This window comes from Glandiceps talaboti, chromosome 6 (genome assembly GCF_964340395.1).
Source record: "Glandiceps talaboti chromosome 6, keGlaTala1.1, whole genome shotgun sequence".
NCBI classification, from domain to species: Eukaryota; Metazoa; Hemichordata; class Enteropneusta; family Spengelidae; genus Glandiceps; species Glandiceps talaboti.
This window is the reverse complement of record NC_135554.1, coordinates 7,946,100-7,965,042: the sequence shown is the minus strand read 5'-3', so window position 1 is coordinate 7,965,042 and position 18,943 is coordinate 7,946,100. Positions and strand designations below refer to the sequence as shown.

Sequence of the window (18,943 nt, the reverse complement as noted above, 5' to 3'; positions counted from 1 at the left end):
TATATATATATATATATATATATATATGTATATATATATATATATATATATATATATATATATTTGTGTGTACATGTGTGTGTGTCAATAAAACACATTCTTATGCATATTCATATTAATTATAAGACATTTCAAAGTACCCAAAATTAGTCTCGTTCTTGATGTATGCTTGTTTTTTGTTTTCTTTTAATAGACTACATATTGTCACAGACCTTGTACAATTTTGGCTTCGCAGCTATACAGCATTAACCTGATCTCTTCCTTCCTTTGTTCTTCTTTAGCATGGTTGCCATAGTGACACAAAATGCTACAACAATAGAATGTTATTTTTATATACTGCTATAGTCGTCCCATAATTAAGAAAATTGAATGCAATAAGCTTTTATAAGGAATGATTATTAATTATTCATATATCCCATGCTATTATAACAAATGAAAGAAAGTCGTCTCTTCAGAAATGTGAAGCTATAAACAAGATTTGCTTCTCAAACACAAATCTCTCAATCTAATAACGTTTCTAGCACTGATGCTGACATTAATTATTCAGTAAAACATACCAATCGTGTTTTGGCCGAAAGGATAAAGTCTTTATTGACGAATTAATCACTGGAGGTCATCGCAACAAACAATCAAATACATAGCTACTGTAGCCGATGGGTTCCTAGGTAGATTGTCAACATACCAGACTCACTGATACTATTATCTACAGCTCCGCTCCGGTAACTATATGACGATTGAAGAAATTATGCAAATGAACAGCTGACTCCAAATGGTTACAAAAAACTGTGATAAGCAATATGGTGCCGGGCTCAGACACAATTACTCAGTATAAGTCTTTATTACAGGGACTAGACAGTTCACCTGGAATACATTACAAAACTATACAGAAGTATTCAAATAGGAACACAAAAGGATATGTACAAAACTGACAGCAATATTTCACTTACGCAAACTCGTTTTTGGATGAAACTTCAGATATAAAGCCGACTTTGGTAGTAAATTTGACTAAAGTGGAAGGGAATATATGCCTACAACAGATACTGCCTAAAATATATCAGCCATTCAGTTGTGAATATCAAGCTTAAGGTGGCCAAACAACGCTAATAGATTTAGTAATTTTGAAGGACGTGAGGGTAGAACTTCCTTTCCCTAACCATTACATTTAACACAGAACAGAAATCGCCATGAAAAGTGTAGAAACCCAGTTTTATACACCTATAATCACGTCCCTATGTTTTGTTATGGAGAAATCGTGAGCTCCACCCGGACCTGCACACTTTGCCCAAAGAAAGCCAGTTGTGTGAATGCCTGTTGCAAAACTTGTTGGCATCATGTATGTGTACGTACGCTGGCGGAAGCCGGCGATATTCAGTGGCTCCAGGAATTTTTTTCTAAAATCTTAAACAGTATAGGCGATTATGGCAAAATTACTATAAATATTGGTAAGTAAGCTTTGGATTTGATGAACGATGTACAACTTATTGAAGATGACGATAGACGGTCTGCTCCGTACGATTCTCAAAAGCTGTATGTAAGCTAACTTTATCAAACGCCTAGAACAAGAGGATGTGTACTTTTCTTATTAGAATGGGACGATAGTCAGCGACTGGAGTGTAGTGTTTCCAATTTGTGTTTTTTGACACTTATGGTGTTACAAATACTTGTTTAACGCCCAGGTTTCACAATGCTCCACATACGAGAGAAACACATGTTACTTGCCGACGAATGGTCCTCAGCTTCAACTTCATATATTGGTTGAGTAATGAGACGGCCAAGTTGTCCTCTGAAATTGAATTCTGCTTAGTATGATCAGCAACGTGCATTTTCTTCTCCTTCTCCTCAGCTTCAATTCTCTGTCTCTCTTTGTCTAACTTCTCTATCTCCTACCATTCTTTGCGTCTCCTCTGCTTCTATGGAACAGTGTGTCTACTGTACTCAGCGTATGAGGAGTGGCGACTACAAAACTACAGGTCTAAAATTCTCGATGCTGCACTATACCAACGGTGTAAAGCGAGCGACACGGAGAATGTATATATATATAACTCGATGAGTATCAATCTGCTAAGACAGTGCTCTATACCGCAGTGGCAGAGCGTAATAGTTGTGGTAGTATACTGGAACTCTTTCTTGGTTGTAACTCGGAGTTTCATCGCACAATGCGTGAAACTCCGAGTTACAACCAAGAAAGAGTTCCAGTACTACCAAAACTATATATATAATATATAAAATATCATTGTTCCGCGGCCGTTGATATGTGGCGAACGCGTATGACTAAATCTAAATATATCGAGTGTTATACCATTACATAGGCCCTTAACGATCAAATAGGGGTCATTGTTACACGATAACGATCCACTTTCTAATTGTCTGATTTGCATGTGTATGGCATATGTTAAATCCTTTATGCATTCCGGACACAATAGCCTGTGAACAAAGCATCGAAACTTAATGTTGGTTGGTTGGTTGACACTAGTTTACTCATTACCACAGGGAAGTTGTGACGAGTGGACTGGAGCTACAAATACGCATTTATTGGATGACATTTTAGCATGCATAGCTGCTTTACTGAACAGTATGTAATGTCATTGAAGCGAATGTTTACTCAAATGAGTTTGACTGTGTTTCCACAATGAGTTACATTATCGATCCGGAAAAGGAGCCCCTTCCTGAAGTGAATCCAGAAATCGATCCTGAAGGTGGGTCTTCGATAGCTGAAGGTGATCAAGACGATAGGGAGGTAAACGTTGGCGGTATAGTTGCCGAGCCATCTCCAGATTGGGATACAGCACTACCACAATGGTCTTTTGCGTGGGAACTCCATGTGTATGGCCTCGGATGTGCATATGCCGTACTCGCCATAATATGCACTGTTAGTTTAATACGTTCTCACTTTATCAAAACTCGGCAGACAACTGCATACTCGACCTGTGTACGGGTACTCTGGTTAATATTTGGCCTGTTACGCAGTGTTTGTATTTTCACCGACCCCTACCAGGCCCGTGGAATTTTACCAGCCCTCCCATACACCCTTCTATGGATAACAGCCGATCCATGTTTTCTCTCAGCATTTAGTATATACTTTTTAGTTTTACGGGAAGCGACGCAATTTCGACCAATACGTAAACACTTCCGTGTGAACCAAACACGGTTCTTATTTGTAGTGGTCTGTCTGTACTCTGTAATAGCCGTGACAGCACCCCTTGTCATGTACTATACCATAAAGGTGGGCCAAATACTGCAAATAATTTGCGGTGTTTATTACGTAATAATTTCACTAGGACTGGTTGTTAGTTTCTCACATCTTGCCAAAACACTTTACAAGCCGTACAATGGAATGAGAAATGGGTCTATAAAAAAGACAACACTTGAGAAGGACACACGGGTTCTATGCAAAATCTTGGCACACATAGTCCTCATCATCGCTTCAGGTTAGTGCAATGTTCTTGAAACAGTTTAGTTAACTTTTTTTAACTGCACGTTGCACTGATCGATTCTTATAAAGTGTAGTCATTTAAAAACAGACTTGTAATGTTACGCATGGCCTCTTTTGATTTGTTGACGTAATGGCTTCAATTGTGTCAACTGGTAATTAACATATCAACTGTGTGACTTCTCCAACCCCACTGCACACGGCACATGTATGTAATTTTTTTTTCTTATGCATTAGACGTTGTCTGATGAGTGTGTGCAAAAAACGTCTTGTTATTTGAGTGGAACTAGGAACAAACATCATTTTAGCTGTAAATGATCGTTTAGTAAATCATATCAATTTCTTATACTATATGCAGTTTACTATTACGTCAGTAATACGGTCGTCAGCTTTTTCTGTCTTGACACGTCATGATACAAAAACGAATGAATAAACGGTCAAATGTTGGCTTCCTGTTCGTGATAACTAAGCGGTAAACAAGATCCGGGCTTCTCATTGTATTTTCCTGTACGTTTTGCGTCAGACATAACATGTTGACGTAATGTTTACGTCATATACCTCGGTATTGTGGACTAGTGGTCCGGATGGGTATGTGACGTGCGTGGGCAGGCACGTGAGTTCTAATGTTGACAGAAGAAGGTAGAATCTCAGACCAGTAAAATGGCCTGAGGTAGAATGCATGTACATTGTACTCAAAACCAAACACCTACACCATTGTATTACACATAGGACATAAAAGAACATATCAAGGATGTCAAAAGAAAGGAATTATATAAACAGGATTAGGCCTTATACTTGTTGTTGTACTTAACGGTCTTTAGTTATTCAGAGCTACACTGTATATTCGTCTCTACTTTCACCCAGACAAAAACAATCGTCGTACATTATTACTTTGTTGACACAATAAAACATCACAATAATGTAATCTGTAAGCTTTGAAATCTGGTCATTAAAGTTATATAACATTTTAATCCTTAAGTTGAAGTTAACAACAATACGTTGTTTGACAAGTAGTCGATATTACCATTTCAATAGACGAATGGTCGAGTCTCATCAATTTACAGTTCTCCTTGTTAGTTTGTTTTAGCTTTAGTCACAAGCTATTACAAAGAAATTGTTACTTTGACAATAGCAGGGAATTTTGTTCTTTGACGGAATGGTTTCTACCTGAGTTTTTTTGCTGTAAAATACAAATGTTGCTGTTGTTGTTGTTGTTTAAATTGGGGGCATTGTTTCTTTGGCAACTATGACGTAAGTAGTTGGAAAGGGGGTAGATTAGACTTGTTATTACATTTAGGTGTGATAAATTCGTTGTTGCTTGCTGTTGCCATGAATATATTTGCGATACACCCATGCTGCTGCTGCACACGATGGGCTGGTATTTGTCAGTGGTTCATTAGCATACCAAAATTTTATGATTCAGATTTAATGAATCAATGATCCATATTGTCTGGTAATGATATGCTACAAGTATAATTTGTTTATAAACCACAAGTCCGCCAGTTGGCTGCCCACTTCAGATAGGAGAATCAACAAACTGATCAATGTCATATCATGGCACATGTCTACAAGATGGTTTTTTTTCAGCAAGAGATTTTGATTCTCCTCATACCCATTTAATACCCATTTAACATTTATGCAAATCATTCAAATTAGAATTTTTTAACTATGGAGGTTGCTAATTATCTAATTAGTAATTACACTGTATTGCATAATTAAAAAAAGTACCATTAGTTGTTTTCACAATATATCCGGGTATTGCAATTCAAGTATATTGAAACATGCCCTACATACCATTTACGATTTATGCAAATTATATCATTGTTTTATCTTTGGAAGTTGCTAATTATCTAATTAGTATTTACATTGTATTTCACATCAAAAATAAGTCGTTTTCACAAATATTAATAACTCATACATAGTAATGTTGTATAGATGTGCTACGAAATGACCAAAATAATCACACATTTATCATTTTTAATGTATGCAAATAAAAAAAATGCTCAAGGGTACCAGGGTTGCACCCGATGGATTCTTGTTCAGGAAACCCTGGAGAACAAATATCAACCATAAAACCTTCCCTCTAACAAAATGCACGATTGTGTTAATTAAAAAATGCCATCTGGCAACTGGAGTATTTCGCTATGTTACATAATTGCAGATAAAACAGTGTAATTCGTTGAGAATACGTTGGTTGGAAAACTAGAAAACTGCAAACACATTAAAAAATGTGTAAATATTTGTTACTGTACGTACAATAACAAAATTTTCTAACATTTTCTTTATATATACTTTCTTTTCAATTGTTTTGTTTATAATTTATGGAATTACTATCATGGACGTATTCGATGCTGTTTAACATTTAGTTTCAAGTAGGAGAAAGATGGTAAAGCTGTTTTTATAAAAATTAAAATTCCAAACAATGAACACCCCTTTGCCATCTGTATGGCCACTTTTATACGTTATGAATGTAATGCTGCGCATTTGTTTCTCCATTTTTGGAAGGTATATTGAAAGGTTGCAGCCAGGTTTACCTAAATCAATATAAACGGTGTGTACTCTCATCTTTCAGGAGTTATACTGAGTAGTTTACATATATATGGATTGATTGGTGTGTATGGTGGCCTGCGAAGTAATCAAGATAACAATTATACAAAGCCATGGCCTTGGTGGATATATCAGACCTTCGTCAGAGTCACGGAAATAGCTGTTGCGTTTGTTCTTTTCCACGCAGTTAATAATAGTCAAAAGGTAAGTGTTGTTATTTGAGTGAGACTTGTCCCATAAATTATGTTTACGGCCCGGATATGGGTTTTGCGGACCGAAGTGGTCTTACTGCAGTGTTGCCACTCAATGTCATATGCATGGAATGTATCAATAGACGAAGAGTTTATGGTATTATTTTGAATGTATTTATAGCTAGCTATTTATTGTTTATTGCATGCACGTATGTTTTTGTGCTCATGATTTCATTTGGTTGTTGCAAATAAGACGACCCCCTCCCCTCCTTATTCAGTTTGCAAAAATGATGACACCCCGCCCGAGTCTCAAACTGAGGTGACCCCTCTCCCTGATGTTCCTCCGGCCTATATCTGGGCCGTGAAGACAAGTGCTAAAATACGCGTACGTTAGCAATAAATAATTTGGACACGTCTAGGGACAGTAAAGGACATTATACTGAAAACAGTTCGCCGTTGTAAATATCGACATGTGCCAACTCCTAATCACTAGTATGGCCTGACGGTATGTTCATATAATATTGTATCTCTAGTTCCTTACGCGCGTACGTACGTACGTACGTACGTATGTATGTATGTATGTATGTATGTATGTATGTATGTATGTATGTATGTATGTATGTATGTATGTATGTATGTATGTACACATCAATTGAATCGCAGAAAACACACAAACGCACAAAAGCTGCAAAACTTGCAACACATAATCACTGTTAACAAGTTTTGGCATTTAATACAATTTATGATAATTTGACTCCATATATGCAACAAATGTTTTTGGAAAAATGACGATGTATGACGATTAATTACCTGCTGCGATGAACGACAAGCATGCATGCCAGGATCGAAAGACAACAATTGCAAATGTAATCAAAAACATTGTAAAACCGGGCATGAAACACTGGTATAACAAAAATCGTCAAAAAATACAAATTGGAAACACGGTGACTATTCTTCTGTCGGTGACTATCGTCCGTTAAACGTACACTGAACATCTTGTTCTAAACTTAGAGTTTGACCTTTAATTCGATTAGCTTACATTTTTATATAAATGTTCACACTTGTACGGAGCGGTATCTCGAACTCCTTGGACGTACACGTACGCACATATGCATCAATCCGACAATCGTCTATCGTCGGCTTCAATATTTGTAGAACGTTACGTTGATCGAAAGCTTCCATACCAATATCTGATGTAATTTCGCCATAATCGCCAAAATAGAATACTGTTTAAGATTGCAGGATGAATTTCCTGGAGGAACTGTTGACCAGGCATTGTTAAATATTGTCAAATTCCGCCATAATTGCGCACATGTACAGGACATGTAGGATGCCAAAAAGTTTTGCAACACCCATAGCAACGCGCATAGCAACTGGAAAGAAATTAGTCCACGATTCCCACAACTGACCTTATTTGGGCAAAGTGTGCCGCGGCTCTGGAAAATTACTGCCCGGGAACGGTAGAGCTCGCTATTTCTGCATATTAATAAATAGGGACGTGGGTGTACATGACGTATATGATAATATGTATAAAGTGGTCCTAGCACACCTTGTGGTATGCAAATTGCCTGCCAAAGGTTGTATCTAGATCAAAATTTTGGTGTCTGAAAGGAAGCTGGTTGGGTACATAATAAAAACACACAAATTGAGTAAATACCAAACCAGCGCCATAATACTAATCGTTAAATAGTTTTACATTGTTGCCGATCGATTCTTAATGGTGGGTGTCACGCTTAAGTTAGTGTATGACCTCTTGAGGGCGCTGTAATGACGTTCCTCGTAGTGATTACCTAGATCTTGTTCCCTCAAATTTGTACGTCATTGAATGTCTTTAAGAATAACATATTTGATTATACTATATATACAGCAAATATGTGCCTAGAGATTTGGCGTACTCGTACGCTTATAGGGAATTATAAATTACCATAACAACGTGACGTTTTCCAAGAAGTGGGAAGAATCTACAAAGTTGTTCTCATACTTGATTGTCAAGTTCAATTAAATCACATCTCTCGTAAACTTGAAGAGTTAGATTGAATCACAAACTAGCAATCAAAAATAAATGACACGGAAATCTTTGTACGTATCGGAGTAAACATCAATTACGTTTAACTTATATTTGTATGTAAAACTGATTAACAATTTCCGTTCGGATGTAAGGGTATACATAATTTAGTATTTCACTTTACTTGTGTTTAGATAAAGAAGAACATTAAACAAGTGAAATTTAAACGCCACCTGGGTTCTTCACCAAACATAACTTCATCAAAAAGAAGACACACGGATGTCGACTACGAGGCTAATTCACCGGAAGCACATAATCTAGAAAGACTTTACCGAGATGGTAATTACACCGATGAGGAGAACGATCACACAGGGGATAGCAGGTCGACGTACAAGACGATTTCTACAGTGGAAACTGATTTGAGTCGAGTATGAGGAAATGCTTATTTAACAGACACACATTCGTGAGTTACAGATGATTATGTGCATACACCCCAAAATATATGGTATTTTCCATGTCAACTACTATATTTTTCAAACGGACTTATTTATGCAAATGAGGTGATTGATATGCAGGCAGTATATTCAAAATTAACATATTCTGAATATTTTTCTTTCTTTTATATTCAATGTCAAGATGTCATAAAGAAGTTGGTTTTGTCTTCCATAGTTTGGTTTTGTCTTCCACAAACTGTTATCTCATCATTGAAATTTATACCATATAGGGTACAGCGTTTTGAAGATACTATATATCACACGGCTTCCAACTACAGTTTAATTCATACAGGAATTTTGAAATCAACAACAAAATGGTTTCGGAACATAAATGTTTTATTTTAATATGCTACATTTTAGTGAAAGATCAGGATCTACGAATACGATTTTTTTTTTAATTTGTCGAAAGAAACAAAACTATTTTATTTTTATGACGTTGAAAGATACTGTCGTCTCGCTATCGCGCGGGTTTAAATCATTTATACCTACCTGCTCTATGATGAGCACGTACTCAGTGTCAAATTTCAATAAGCTTTGAACTTTTTATTTATTTTCTTTGCACAAGTATTGTGTTTGATTTTATTGTATTATTTGTTAAGCTAAGTGCGGTATGTTCTTCCTCATCATTGGTAGACCCCCCCCCCTCACGCATTTTGGAATAAATGATTATTGATTCACGATTCATTCGAACAATATTGACTAATTTTTGAAATGTTAAACGCGCACTTTGCCAATAAAGAACTATTGGTATGTTGGATTTTATTAGAAAGAAAAATAGTGTACCGGCGCTTGAAAGGGTCACAGACAAGACAGACAGGGTTCAAAATCGAGTAGAGGTGCGCCCTCAATAGGTACAATGTGACAATCAGCTCATACAATCACAACTATCACAAATCACATTGCATTTTATTAAATAAATTCGTGATATGTTTTTTAATGTGCGTTTATGTTTATGCTTGCAATTGGAGAGTCTGCAAACTTGTCACTATGACGCAAACTCTTTACAATTTCTATAATTGCTATCACATGAGTCGTTTGAAATTCAAATGTACTTTTTTTTCATTTAAACAAAATCGTTTCGTTATATCGTGGACGTTATTTTAAGTATGGTTACAATCATCATGATCACCTATTTAGCCTGATCAAAAAACACTTTATTTACAAACTGTTGATCGACAAAAAATTGTGAAACACGGATGTTTACATATGGCCATCTAGTCAGTCACAGACATGAGTAAGTAATTAAAACTGGTAGTCCAGCTAATCAAACATTTTCCCTGAAAGGTGTGATTTTTTATTTTCCAAAATCTCGAAAATAAAAGAAAGGTAGCGCCAAGTCGTCGTACTACGAGTATGTGTGGGGAAAGAAACATCCAAATTTACCTATCTGGCAACTATTTTTACATACTGCGGATTGCTCCGTTATTGAAAGAGATAGGTATGACGAGAAAATATATTCACTTTTTAGAACAGTTTTGTGATGTGAAACTCATTTTGAGAGAAGAATGTGAATGTGCGTGCAGCAAGGCCTCATCATCAAGCTATGGACATTAAAAAATGTGAAATATTCATCAACAAGGAAAACAAGTTTCTCGTTTACCTAGAATCCGACAGTTAGGATCGAACTGAGTGACTTCCAGTCGTCAAATTTCTATAAATACGTCGTTATTTTTACGACATGTAATGGTCTAACGGGGATATCTGAACTCCCATATCATAGATACCAGTCTCTTAAATCTTGTATTACTCGGATTGAAGAAATATATATACATATACCATTGTGGTATTGTATGGATCATACATCGTGAGAACATCTTGTGTTTAATTACTGTTAATATATCAAATAACACGTCGAAACTATCTTGATTTCAGTGGACTTCTAAAATGTTACGTGAAACGAAAGTTATGCAAATGTATAGATCGTGTATTCGGGTGTATTTTAGTATTGTTTAAAATTCCAAATTGTGTTTTATGCTCAGAATACCTTCCGGTGATTTCCTTGTATGCAGAATTATACACGCATAAACACCGTCACACATTGCATCGTTCCATTCAGTTTCTGAGACTACGTGACAGGGCGATGTCGCACGCTCCATATCTCGTCGCACCGTAGAACTGTAAGTCATCCGCAGGCTACCCCGGTGCCATCCAGGTCCGACAAACACAGCACCTACAGGCTTCGTGTGAACAATCGTCCCCCGCGCGCGTTTCCAGTGTCTTTACGGCAGGGGTGTAATAAGCCGCCGTTGACTTGAATTGTGAGTGACACATGGCTGAGTGATACAGCCTACCCATCATATCGAGTCTGTATAGAACCCACTTTGAGAGTGGGTTGGTCAAAGAAAAAACTCATGTCTCTAGCTAGTGGGATTCCAACCCATGAACAGATTAATATTTAGTTCGAAACACTAGTCATGTATACTAATGTTAGACAACGTACATATGAGGTACCCGACTTTCCCATATGGATAATAGTTTAACGTGGCCTTCATGGAAAAAGGGTATATCTCCCCAAACTCTGTTTGTCTGTCTGTCTGTCCGTCTCTTCGCCCCCCCTCTCTCTCTCTCTCTCTCTCTCTCTCTCTCTCTCTCTCTCTCTCTCTCTCTCTCTCTCTCTCTCTCTCTCTCTCTCTCTCTCTCTCTCTCTCTCTCTCTCTCTCTCTCTCTCTCGCTCTCTCTCTCTCTCAGGAGTAACTCCCCATATCCCCCCTCTCTCTCTCTCTCTCTCTCTCTCTCTCTCTCTCTCTCTCTCTCTCTCTCTCTCTCTCTCTCTCTCTCTCTCTCTCTCTCTCTCTCTCTCTCTCTCTCTCTCTCTCTCTCTCTCTCTCTCTCTCTCTCTATATATATCTCTCTCTCAGGAGTAAGTCAAGAAATAGGTATCTGTCTAACCCGGATGTGCTGTATCTAATTTCTGGATTGATGACAATATCGCAGTATTAATGACATTGACTGCACATAGTGGGAGGTGTCATCGTAAGCAATGGAGACGATTTGTATTCTTTCGTAATAAAACCAACTACGTGCACAGTTGTGTTTTGAATTTATTTTTTTGCTCAATTTAGAACAATTCCGATACCCAGACGCTGAGGAAAATATGTCATCAATATATTCAAATAAGAAGGGAGGGGGGGGGGGGTCAATAGTTCAATCACACCATTGTCGGACTAAATTGCCGGATAAAAAATTATATATATTTCTTTTAAGTACAGGTAGAACGTGATAATCTGTTTAAATTTTCTGTTTTATCAGACTGTAGATATTTGTCGTCAAAATTACACGTCCTTGAACAATATATTGGTGAAAATAAATTAAGGGTGTAGTGAATTACATTAGACTTGTTTTTGATAATTGGGTTATTGTTTTGTTTGTGCACGTGTATGATATGTTAACCTTGTCGTGTGATTGGACAAATGACGTGTGACCTTTGAGTTACAAATTGACACAAATCCTTGACCTGTTCAACAACTGTCGTTCTGTGCAAGCGTTTTTTTTTTCTTTTTCTGTGTCCCAGAATTATCACGACGCGGTGCGCAGGCAAAGAATTTCTCGCCACTCCAAGAAAACCAAGAGCTAGTGATAGCGAGACATGCATTGTAAAACGGTGACCTGGAGATGACCTTGTACCAGATGTCGACTTGTGTACGTGTACGCTCATGGGTTTTCATAACGCTAAAATGGAACCAACTTCAGTGGTTGCGACAGTATGAAATTTTAGCCTTATTTCATACTGTGATGGTTGTGTAAACTGCGCAGTTTACTCATATGAGTCACGTATGTCACCGGTTCCGCTAGTAACAGTCTGTTAATACTGAGTACGAATGGGTTGATCAATACAAATACAGTATGTGAATTCTGTTTCGAGGATAACTTGGTGTAGATGAGAAAAGTATTAACCAACGAACAGTTCACATACAGGACAATGTAACTCGACGGTGTTTGTCGACATTTCAGTGAAGAGCGAGTCGTATATACTGTGCCGTTTACCAGACCAGTAGTAAGATCAGGAAGTTATTTGTCTACTATGAATGACTAAATTTGAGGTTCAATTGCTATACGTAAGTACTTCAAGGTGTGCCTCTGTCGCTTAATAGCTGAAGGTCGGAAATAGACTCACTTTTACAGGAACACAGTTGTGATTCAGACAAAAACAGAGAACAATTGAACATACCATCAACGTTTAATAGTTCATATCGATTTCGCTACCAGCAACTAGCAAGGCTTTCAGAATATCTAGTAGTAGTAGTGTGTAGATGTAATGTCGAAGGCATAATTATTTCTCCGACAACGCACAATACGGAACCCCTTCATCTGCGACCATGGCTATTTACATCTCTTCCGAACCCGAACCCGAACCTGAAACAGAACCGGAGGATCACACCATCAATAGTGGAAATGGTGCGGCTGAGCCAGTCCCAGACTGGACTGTAGCGAGACAAGTCTGGTCTGTTGGCTGGGAACTACATGTATACGGGCTTGGTAGTGTGTATGCGGTGCTGACCATATTATGTTCAGTCGTCATCGTACGCTCGTACGTACGGAAAACACACAGAGTTCCTGCCTATTCAACCTGTGTTCGTATTGTATTGCTTATTTTCGGTTTATTACGATCAATTTGTCTTTTTACAGACGCTTACCAATATCGCAATGTGTTTACACCATTGGCGTACTCTATCCTGTGGATTCTTGCTGAACCGTTCTTTCTCTCCTCGTTCAGTGTATACTTTCTTGTACTGCAAGAAGCGACAATGTTTCGCCCAAGGCGTAAGAACTTTCGTGTTAACCAATCCCGATTTTTGTTTGGATTCGTGAGTGTCCACTTCATACTCGCAATCATCAGCCCAGTTGTATTTAATTTCGTTGTTTCGGTAGGAAACACACTGCAGATAATATGTGGGACGTACTACATACTGATTGGTTTGGTAGTGGTTGGCTGTTTTTCGTACCTGTCTCGAAAACTGCAATTACACTACAATCGAATGAGAAGGGGCTACTTGTTGAAGGCGACGCTGAAAGAAGATATGAGTGCACTGCTGAAAATCCTCGTTCACGTTTACATGCTGATGGCATCAGGTACATACTATTATCAATCAATCAATCAATCAATCAATCAATCAATCAATCAATCAATCAATCAATCAAAATAAATTTTGCAGAAATAATTGAACAATATTAAATGTGCACAAGGTGAGATTGTATTTGGGGGGGTGGGGTGATATTTGCTTTGGATTAAAACGTACCTACCGTATTAGCAGCTATCACATTGCTTTTGTCAAAACTAAACGTTGATATGTGAGTTAAAACATAATCGATGCAATATTTATCTTGATTGTTAAGAATGAATTAATAACTAATTTTATATAAGCATTACTTTAATATAATGGAGAAAAAAATGTCAAAATTGCCCGAGTAAGCTCGAGTTGATTGATTGATTGATTGATTGATTGGTTGGTTGGTTGATTGATTGCTATAATCGACTAGATGGCGTAATTCACAATACCACACTTATATTTGAGGAAACCGATAATATATCATCAAGTGTGAACAACGCACAATTTTTTAGCGAGTGCTGTCTTCGGCAGAATTGAAATAATGTATAAACACACAAACATATCACACGTGCGTACATCATGGACAAATCTAGAGTCAACTGTTGGCTTCAGCTGTACTCTTAATACACCATTGGCTAGAATAAGAAGGAAGAGCACAACTAATGTATATTGTATATATTTTGAAATTGCTTTTGTTATGTTGTTTTGAATAGGCATCATAATATGTGCATTACATCTATACGGATTACTTGGTGTTTATAAAGTTCTGGCTACCAACGAGGATAATATCTACATCGACCCCTGGCCATGGTGGGTTTACCAAACTGTGTTTAGACTGACAGAATTGTTCATCGCCTTCGTTCTCTTTCACGCTGTCAATAACAGCAGAAAGGTAAGCTTGCTAAAAATTAACGTTCTCATACATGGAGAACTCATGTACCAGATCTACATGTGTTCGGAGTTTATTTCATCTATTGCAAGTGAGAGTTGCGGAGTTCCTTGGAGAGCTCTTGTAATATTCATAAATGTTAAATGATCTGGATATTTTTCCAATTATTGTGAAATAATATCTCTAGTTATACGGGAATACGCCTTGCCTGTCAGTATCATATTTTTATTCTTTCTACTTTCAACAGTAATGATATGTTACGATTTATTCACGACGGCGTTTTCTCCTTTGTTGTAGTTAGTTGTAGTCTTTTAACATGATTTGTACACATCAAAACGTAGGGAGTGCCAATTTCAGAGAATCTTCACCAAAGATAGTATTTTTAGCGTTGAAGCAACTATCAGCGGATATTGGTCAAACCGCACTCAGTCTGTAAAAATTCAATACATTTGTAACAGCTGACAGACGATGTAATGGTCCCATTGTCCGTCACTACTTTAATTTACGCTGTTCACGTAAGATACGATTCGGAAGCTTCCGTAATGTGGCGTGTTATTTCACGACGGATGGCTTCAACAAATAGTTATACGTGCATATGGGTTTAATCTTATTCAAAGGATTGGATGATGTAATTGTGGTGTAAATAATTGTTGTACTTTTTAGAAGAAGCATGTATTTTCTATGCATTGTGTTTCATTTTGTAGCGGGATGTTTCATTTCTCCTTTTTAAAGTTTTGAGCTTTGCAAATTCAGCGAGAATTCGTTTCTTCAGATATTCAACGATTTATTTTCTATGCTGTAGTTGAGGTTTTGTTTCTATTATATTTTATTTTATTTTATTTTAATTTGATTTGAATTGAATTGATTTTAATTTGATTTAATTTATTTGTTTTGATCTGTTTTGTGTTGTGTTGTGTTGTGTTGTGTTGTGTTGTGTTGTGTTGGGTTGTGATGTGTTGTGTTGTGTTATATACATAGTCATTATCAATCATGAGCAGTTCCTTTGAATTAGCATTCACCATTTTGAAGCAAATCAGTGAATCATTAATTGTGTATGTGAACCAGTACTGGCTGTAGTTCGGTCGAATATATTTTGTGTACCTAAATGTGACAATTTTTTTCTGCCTTCCCAGATCAAGAAGAAAATGTCAACCATCAAGAGTAGATTGGACTCGTCTACCAGTCAGGTGAAAAACAAAGATCAGTCAAACGACGACACCACATCAATGAATCATTCTGGGAAAACTCAAACTGATGATTGCGGAAAAGAAACGGGAAGAACGGGTGATGAAGATAACTAAAGTGATGTAGGGTCCGTGGAGATAAAAAGAGAAGCACATAAAAGACCTCGAAAGTTATAATTTTCGGATGAAAAATTATTTTCTGGTTGTGTTTAAGCGTCTCGGACTTGTGAATGCAGTACGGTTTAGACTTTCACTTGATTTGAAAAATTATCTTGTGTTTTCATATTTTACCATTGTCATTATATATACAGGTATAATAGTGACGTAATGCTGTTAATGTTCAAGCCTTGTTTCTCGGATGTAGCTTTTCATCGATTAATATATCTTTAAAAAAATTAAATTTAAATTTAAATAGTACTATACAGCCTTCAATGATTGGTATAGACCGTGTCACGTGGGATAGAATAGTGACCCATCGTGATCTGAATTTGCATACAGAGAGGACAATTCGTTTTTTTAGCTCCGCTGTCAGCGAAAGCTGAAAGCGTAGCTTTAGGTATAGGTTGTATAGAGTATAGAGAGTAGAGTGAATCATAGGTGTCCGTCAAACTTTTATATTTTCATCATCTGCTCTGAAAGTGACAGTCAGAATTCTTCGATATTTGGTGTGTATGTTCCCTAGGGGGAGGCTATTCAGATTTGTTCATGCCAAGTTGATCTGTGCCATTTTCAATTTTTTGTGATTTTTTTTTTCATAAAATGTCATTTTCATTAACTCCTTGAAAACCTCTTGTTAGATTGCTTTGATATCTGGCATGTTGATGCGCAGGGGGTAGCTTACTCAGATTTGTTAATTTCAAGTCAGCACAGTACATCCTCATTTTTATTTTTTATGATTTTTTTTTTTTGTAATATGTAAAATATATTAATATGTTAATGAGCATTATGACCGACGCCATATTGGAAATCAGTCGACGAGACTTTAAGTAAACTGCCACTTTTCAAAAGACACTATTGACGTCAAACAAGCAATGTAATATGTGCTATAGTCATAATTCTACGCATTGGGCGCCCAAATGACAAGCGTTTCTTCGAAACAGGGTTGTAAACTTCAAATCCAATTCTGCACCCCTTCTACATAATCAGCCAGTCCGCAACATCGTCATTTGCATACTCTATCCTGATTCGACCAGAAGGTGAAGGTGACCTCATTTGACCGAGCGATTTTCCACAGCAAGTATCTTGAGTATCAACACAGGACGTTCTTGGTACTCACTAAAATTACACTTCAGACCCACTATAAAAGTGTGATGTTTTCAGATAACATGTAACTTGTGATTAATTCTATATTGTCGTGCAATTTGGAATGACAGTGAACCAGAATTAAGACAACTTGCGTAAGGAAGGCATGCCAGGCATGCGGTTGAAGTTATGGCTGACAGTTCACATGTGAAGTTAAACGACATGAACGTGTCTTGCCTTTCCAAAATGCAAATATTTGGCAAGTAAAAATAATTAAAATAATTACAACTTTAACTTGGCTTCAGACTTTGCATTATGTTTTGCGTATCTTTCCCCGTTTTACATGTAAATCCGAAAAGGTTCTCTCTCATCATGTCATCAGTGATCATACCGCGCGGGGCTGCTTTGAGTACGAGCGAAGTGAGGCATGTTGAGGTATTTTGTTGAGAATTATAAATATTGCGAAATGTCAAGTACAAGGTTTAAATACAATGGAATGATGAAAAAAATGGCAGAGTCTGCTGACAGGCGCCGGTCACAAGAAACACTGTAAATTAAAATATCAGACGATCTATGTATTAATCGCCATCTTTCTTAGTCTCCGTACGGCAACAATCCACCCGTATGCACGAGGGACTAACCCGGAAGCAAGTCGTTGTCAGCCATACGTTACAGTGGTAACATCGTCCGAGAAATCGCTGCGTTCAGAGTGTCATTATTCACAGAATTGTTGTTTTCGAGTGAATTAAAACCCGTCTTGAATTGTATAACTCTAACAAATGAAGACATGTCAAGTTATATTTTGAAAGTTGTATCGCTAGTTTGAGACGATTTTCACACGTACCTATAGTACTATCGAGGCTTACTTGGACTAGTAGGACCTTACTCCAGTTCATCGGGAAGTTTAGCCAGTCCGATAATTCTTTCTGGTTTAGTTTACAACACTTTTGATCACGCAGATTTTGTTGTTGTGATGAAAAGAAATAAAAAAAAGAGATCACTTCAACCATTTCGTTGTGTTTTCTTTGTGAACGGTAATCGAACGAACATGAACGAGTGTTACCACTGTAACGTATGGCTGAGAATGACTCTCTTCCGGGTACTTGAGATTGTCGCCGTACGGAAACTAAGATGGCGATTAATACATTTCTTCCCTATATATCTACCACAACTAGTACAAGTTGAATGTTGTTGACTTTGTAAATTTGTTAGAAAATTGAAATTGAAATTGCCTCAAAATTATTTTAGATCCCTAGTTTATTTCATTCATCATTAAAATTTTCCAGGGTTACAGCTGTAAGACACTGGAATTATTTATAGCCAACCTCAAAATCCTCTTTTTTTCTTTTTCTTGTGTGCATTTCCCAGTCATTTTTTTCTGAGATTTTGTGCAATTTTTCATAACAGTAGATTTTTGTTATAAAATGGTGACTATGGTGTAAAAGTACAATACATTACCAACTTCTGTGTAAAATGTGTTTTATAGTGAGACATCATATGAAACCAGTAACCACTTTATTAGTATTACATCACTAAAACAAAACTGCATAGTGAAGAGCTGAAGAACTGAATCACTTCTACATGTCACCAAAATAAAAAATTAAATAAAAAACAACAACAGCGGAGCTATTCTGACCGATAGGTCGCTTGTTATAATTTCCCTAGGGCACTATATAGATGTACGAGTCTAGCCCTACCGGTTATTGTCAGTCACTCTGATAATAATACGCGTTCTGGAACATGATGCGTGTTATAAAAACATCTCGTATAATAGTTGTCTACTCGACGTCCTTTCATAGCCAAACAGTAAGTGTATAAGACTTAGTCAGTATCATTCATTATTATAATTCGAAGACCTAACTTTGATACCAGATTTCAAATTTAACTATTATAACTCTTATCAGATATAAATG

General features: G+C 37.0%; 1 protein-coding gene across 1 annotated transcript; it reads left to right on the top strand.

Annotated features, from left to right (window-relative positions):
* The first annotated feature begins 12,329 nt into the window (after positions 1-12,329).
* On the top strand, positions 12,330-18,160 carry LOC144436387 (uncharacterized). The gene is made up of 3 exons (XM_078125180.1): positions 12,330-13,737; positions 14,429-14,607; positions 15,738-18,160. Exons 1-3 carry the CDS (start codon positions 12,984-12,986, stop codon positions 15,903-15,905), a joined length of 1,101 nt encoding a protein of 366 aa, XP_077981306.1. The 5' UTR covers positions 12,330-12,983; the 3' UTR covers positions 15,906-18,160.
* The last annotated feature ends 783 nt before the right edge of the window (positions 18,161-18,943 follow it).

Bases quoted from the DNA above. Each gene is read 5' to 3' on its own strand.
- LOC144436387 (XM_078125180.1), top strand. From the start codon at position 12,984: ATGGCTATTTACATCTCTTCCGAACCCGAACCCGAACCTGAAACAGAA. The intron at 13,738-14,428 runs GTACATACTATT...TGTTTTGAATAG, and splicing joins TTACATGCTGATGGCATCAG to GCATCATAATATGTGCATTA. The intron at 14,608-15,737 runs GTAAGCTTGCTA...CTGCCTTCCCAG, and splicing joins CTGTCAATAACAGCAGAAAG to ATCAAGAAGAAAATGTCAAC.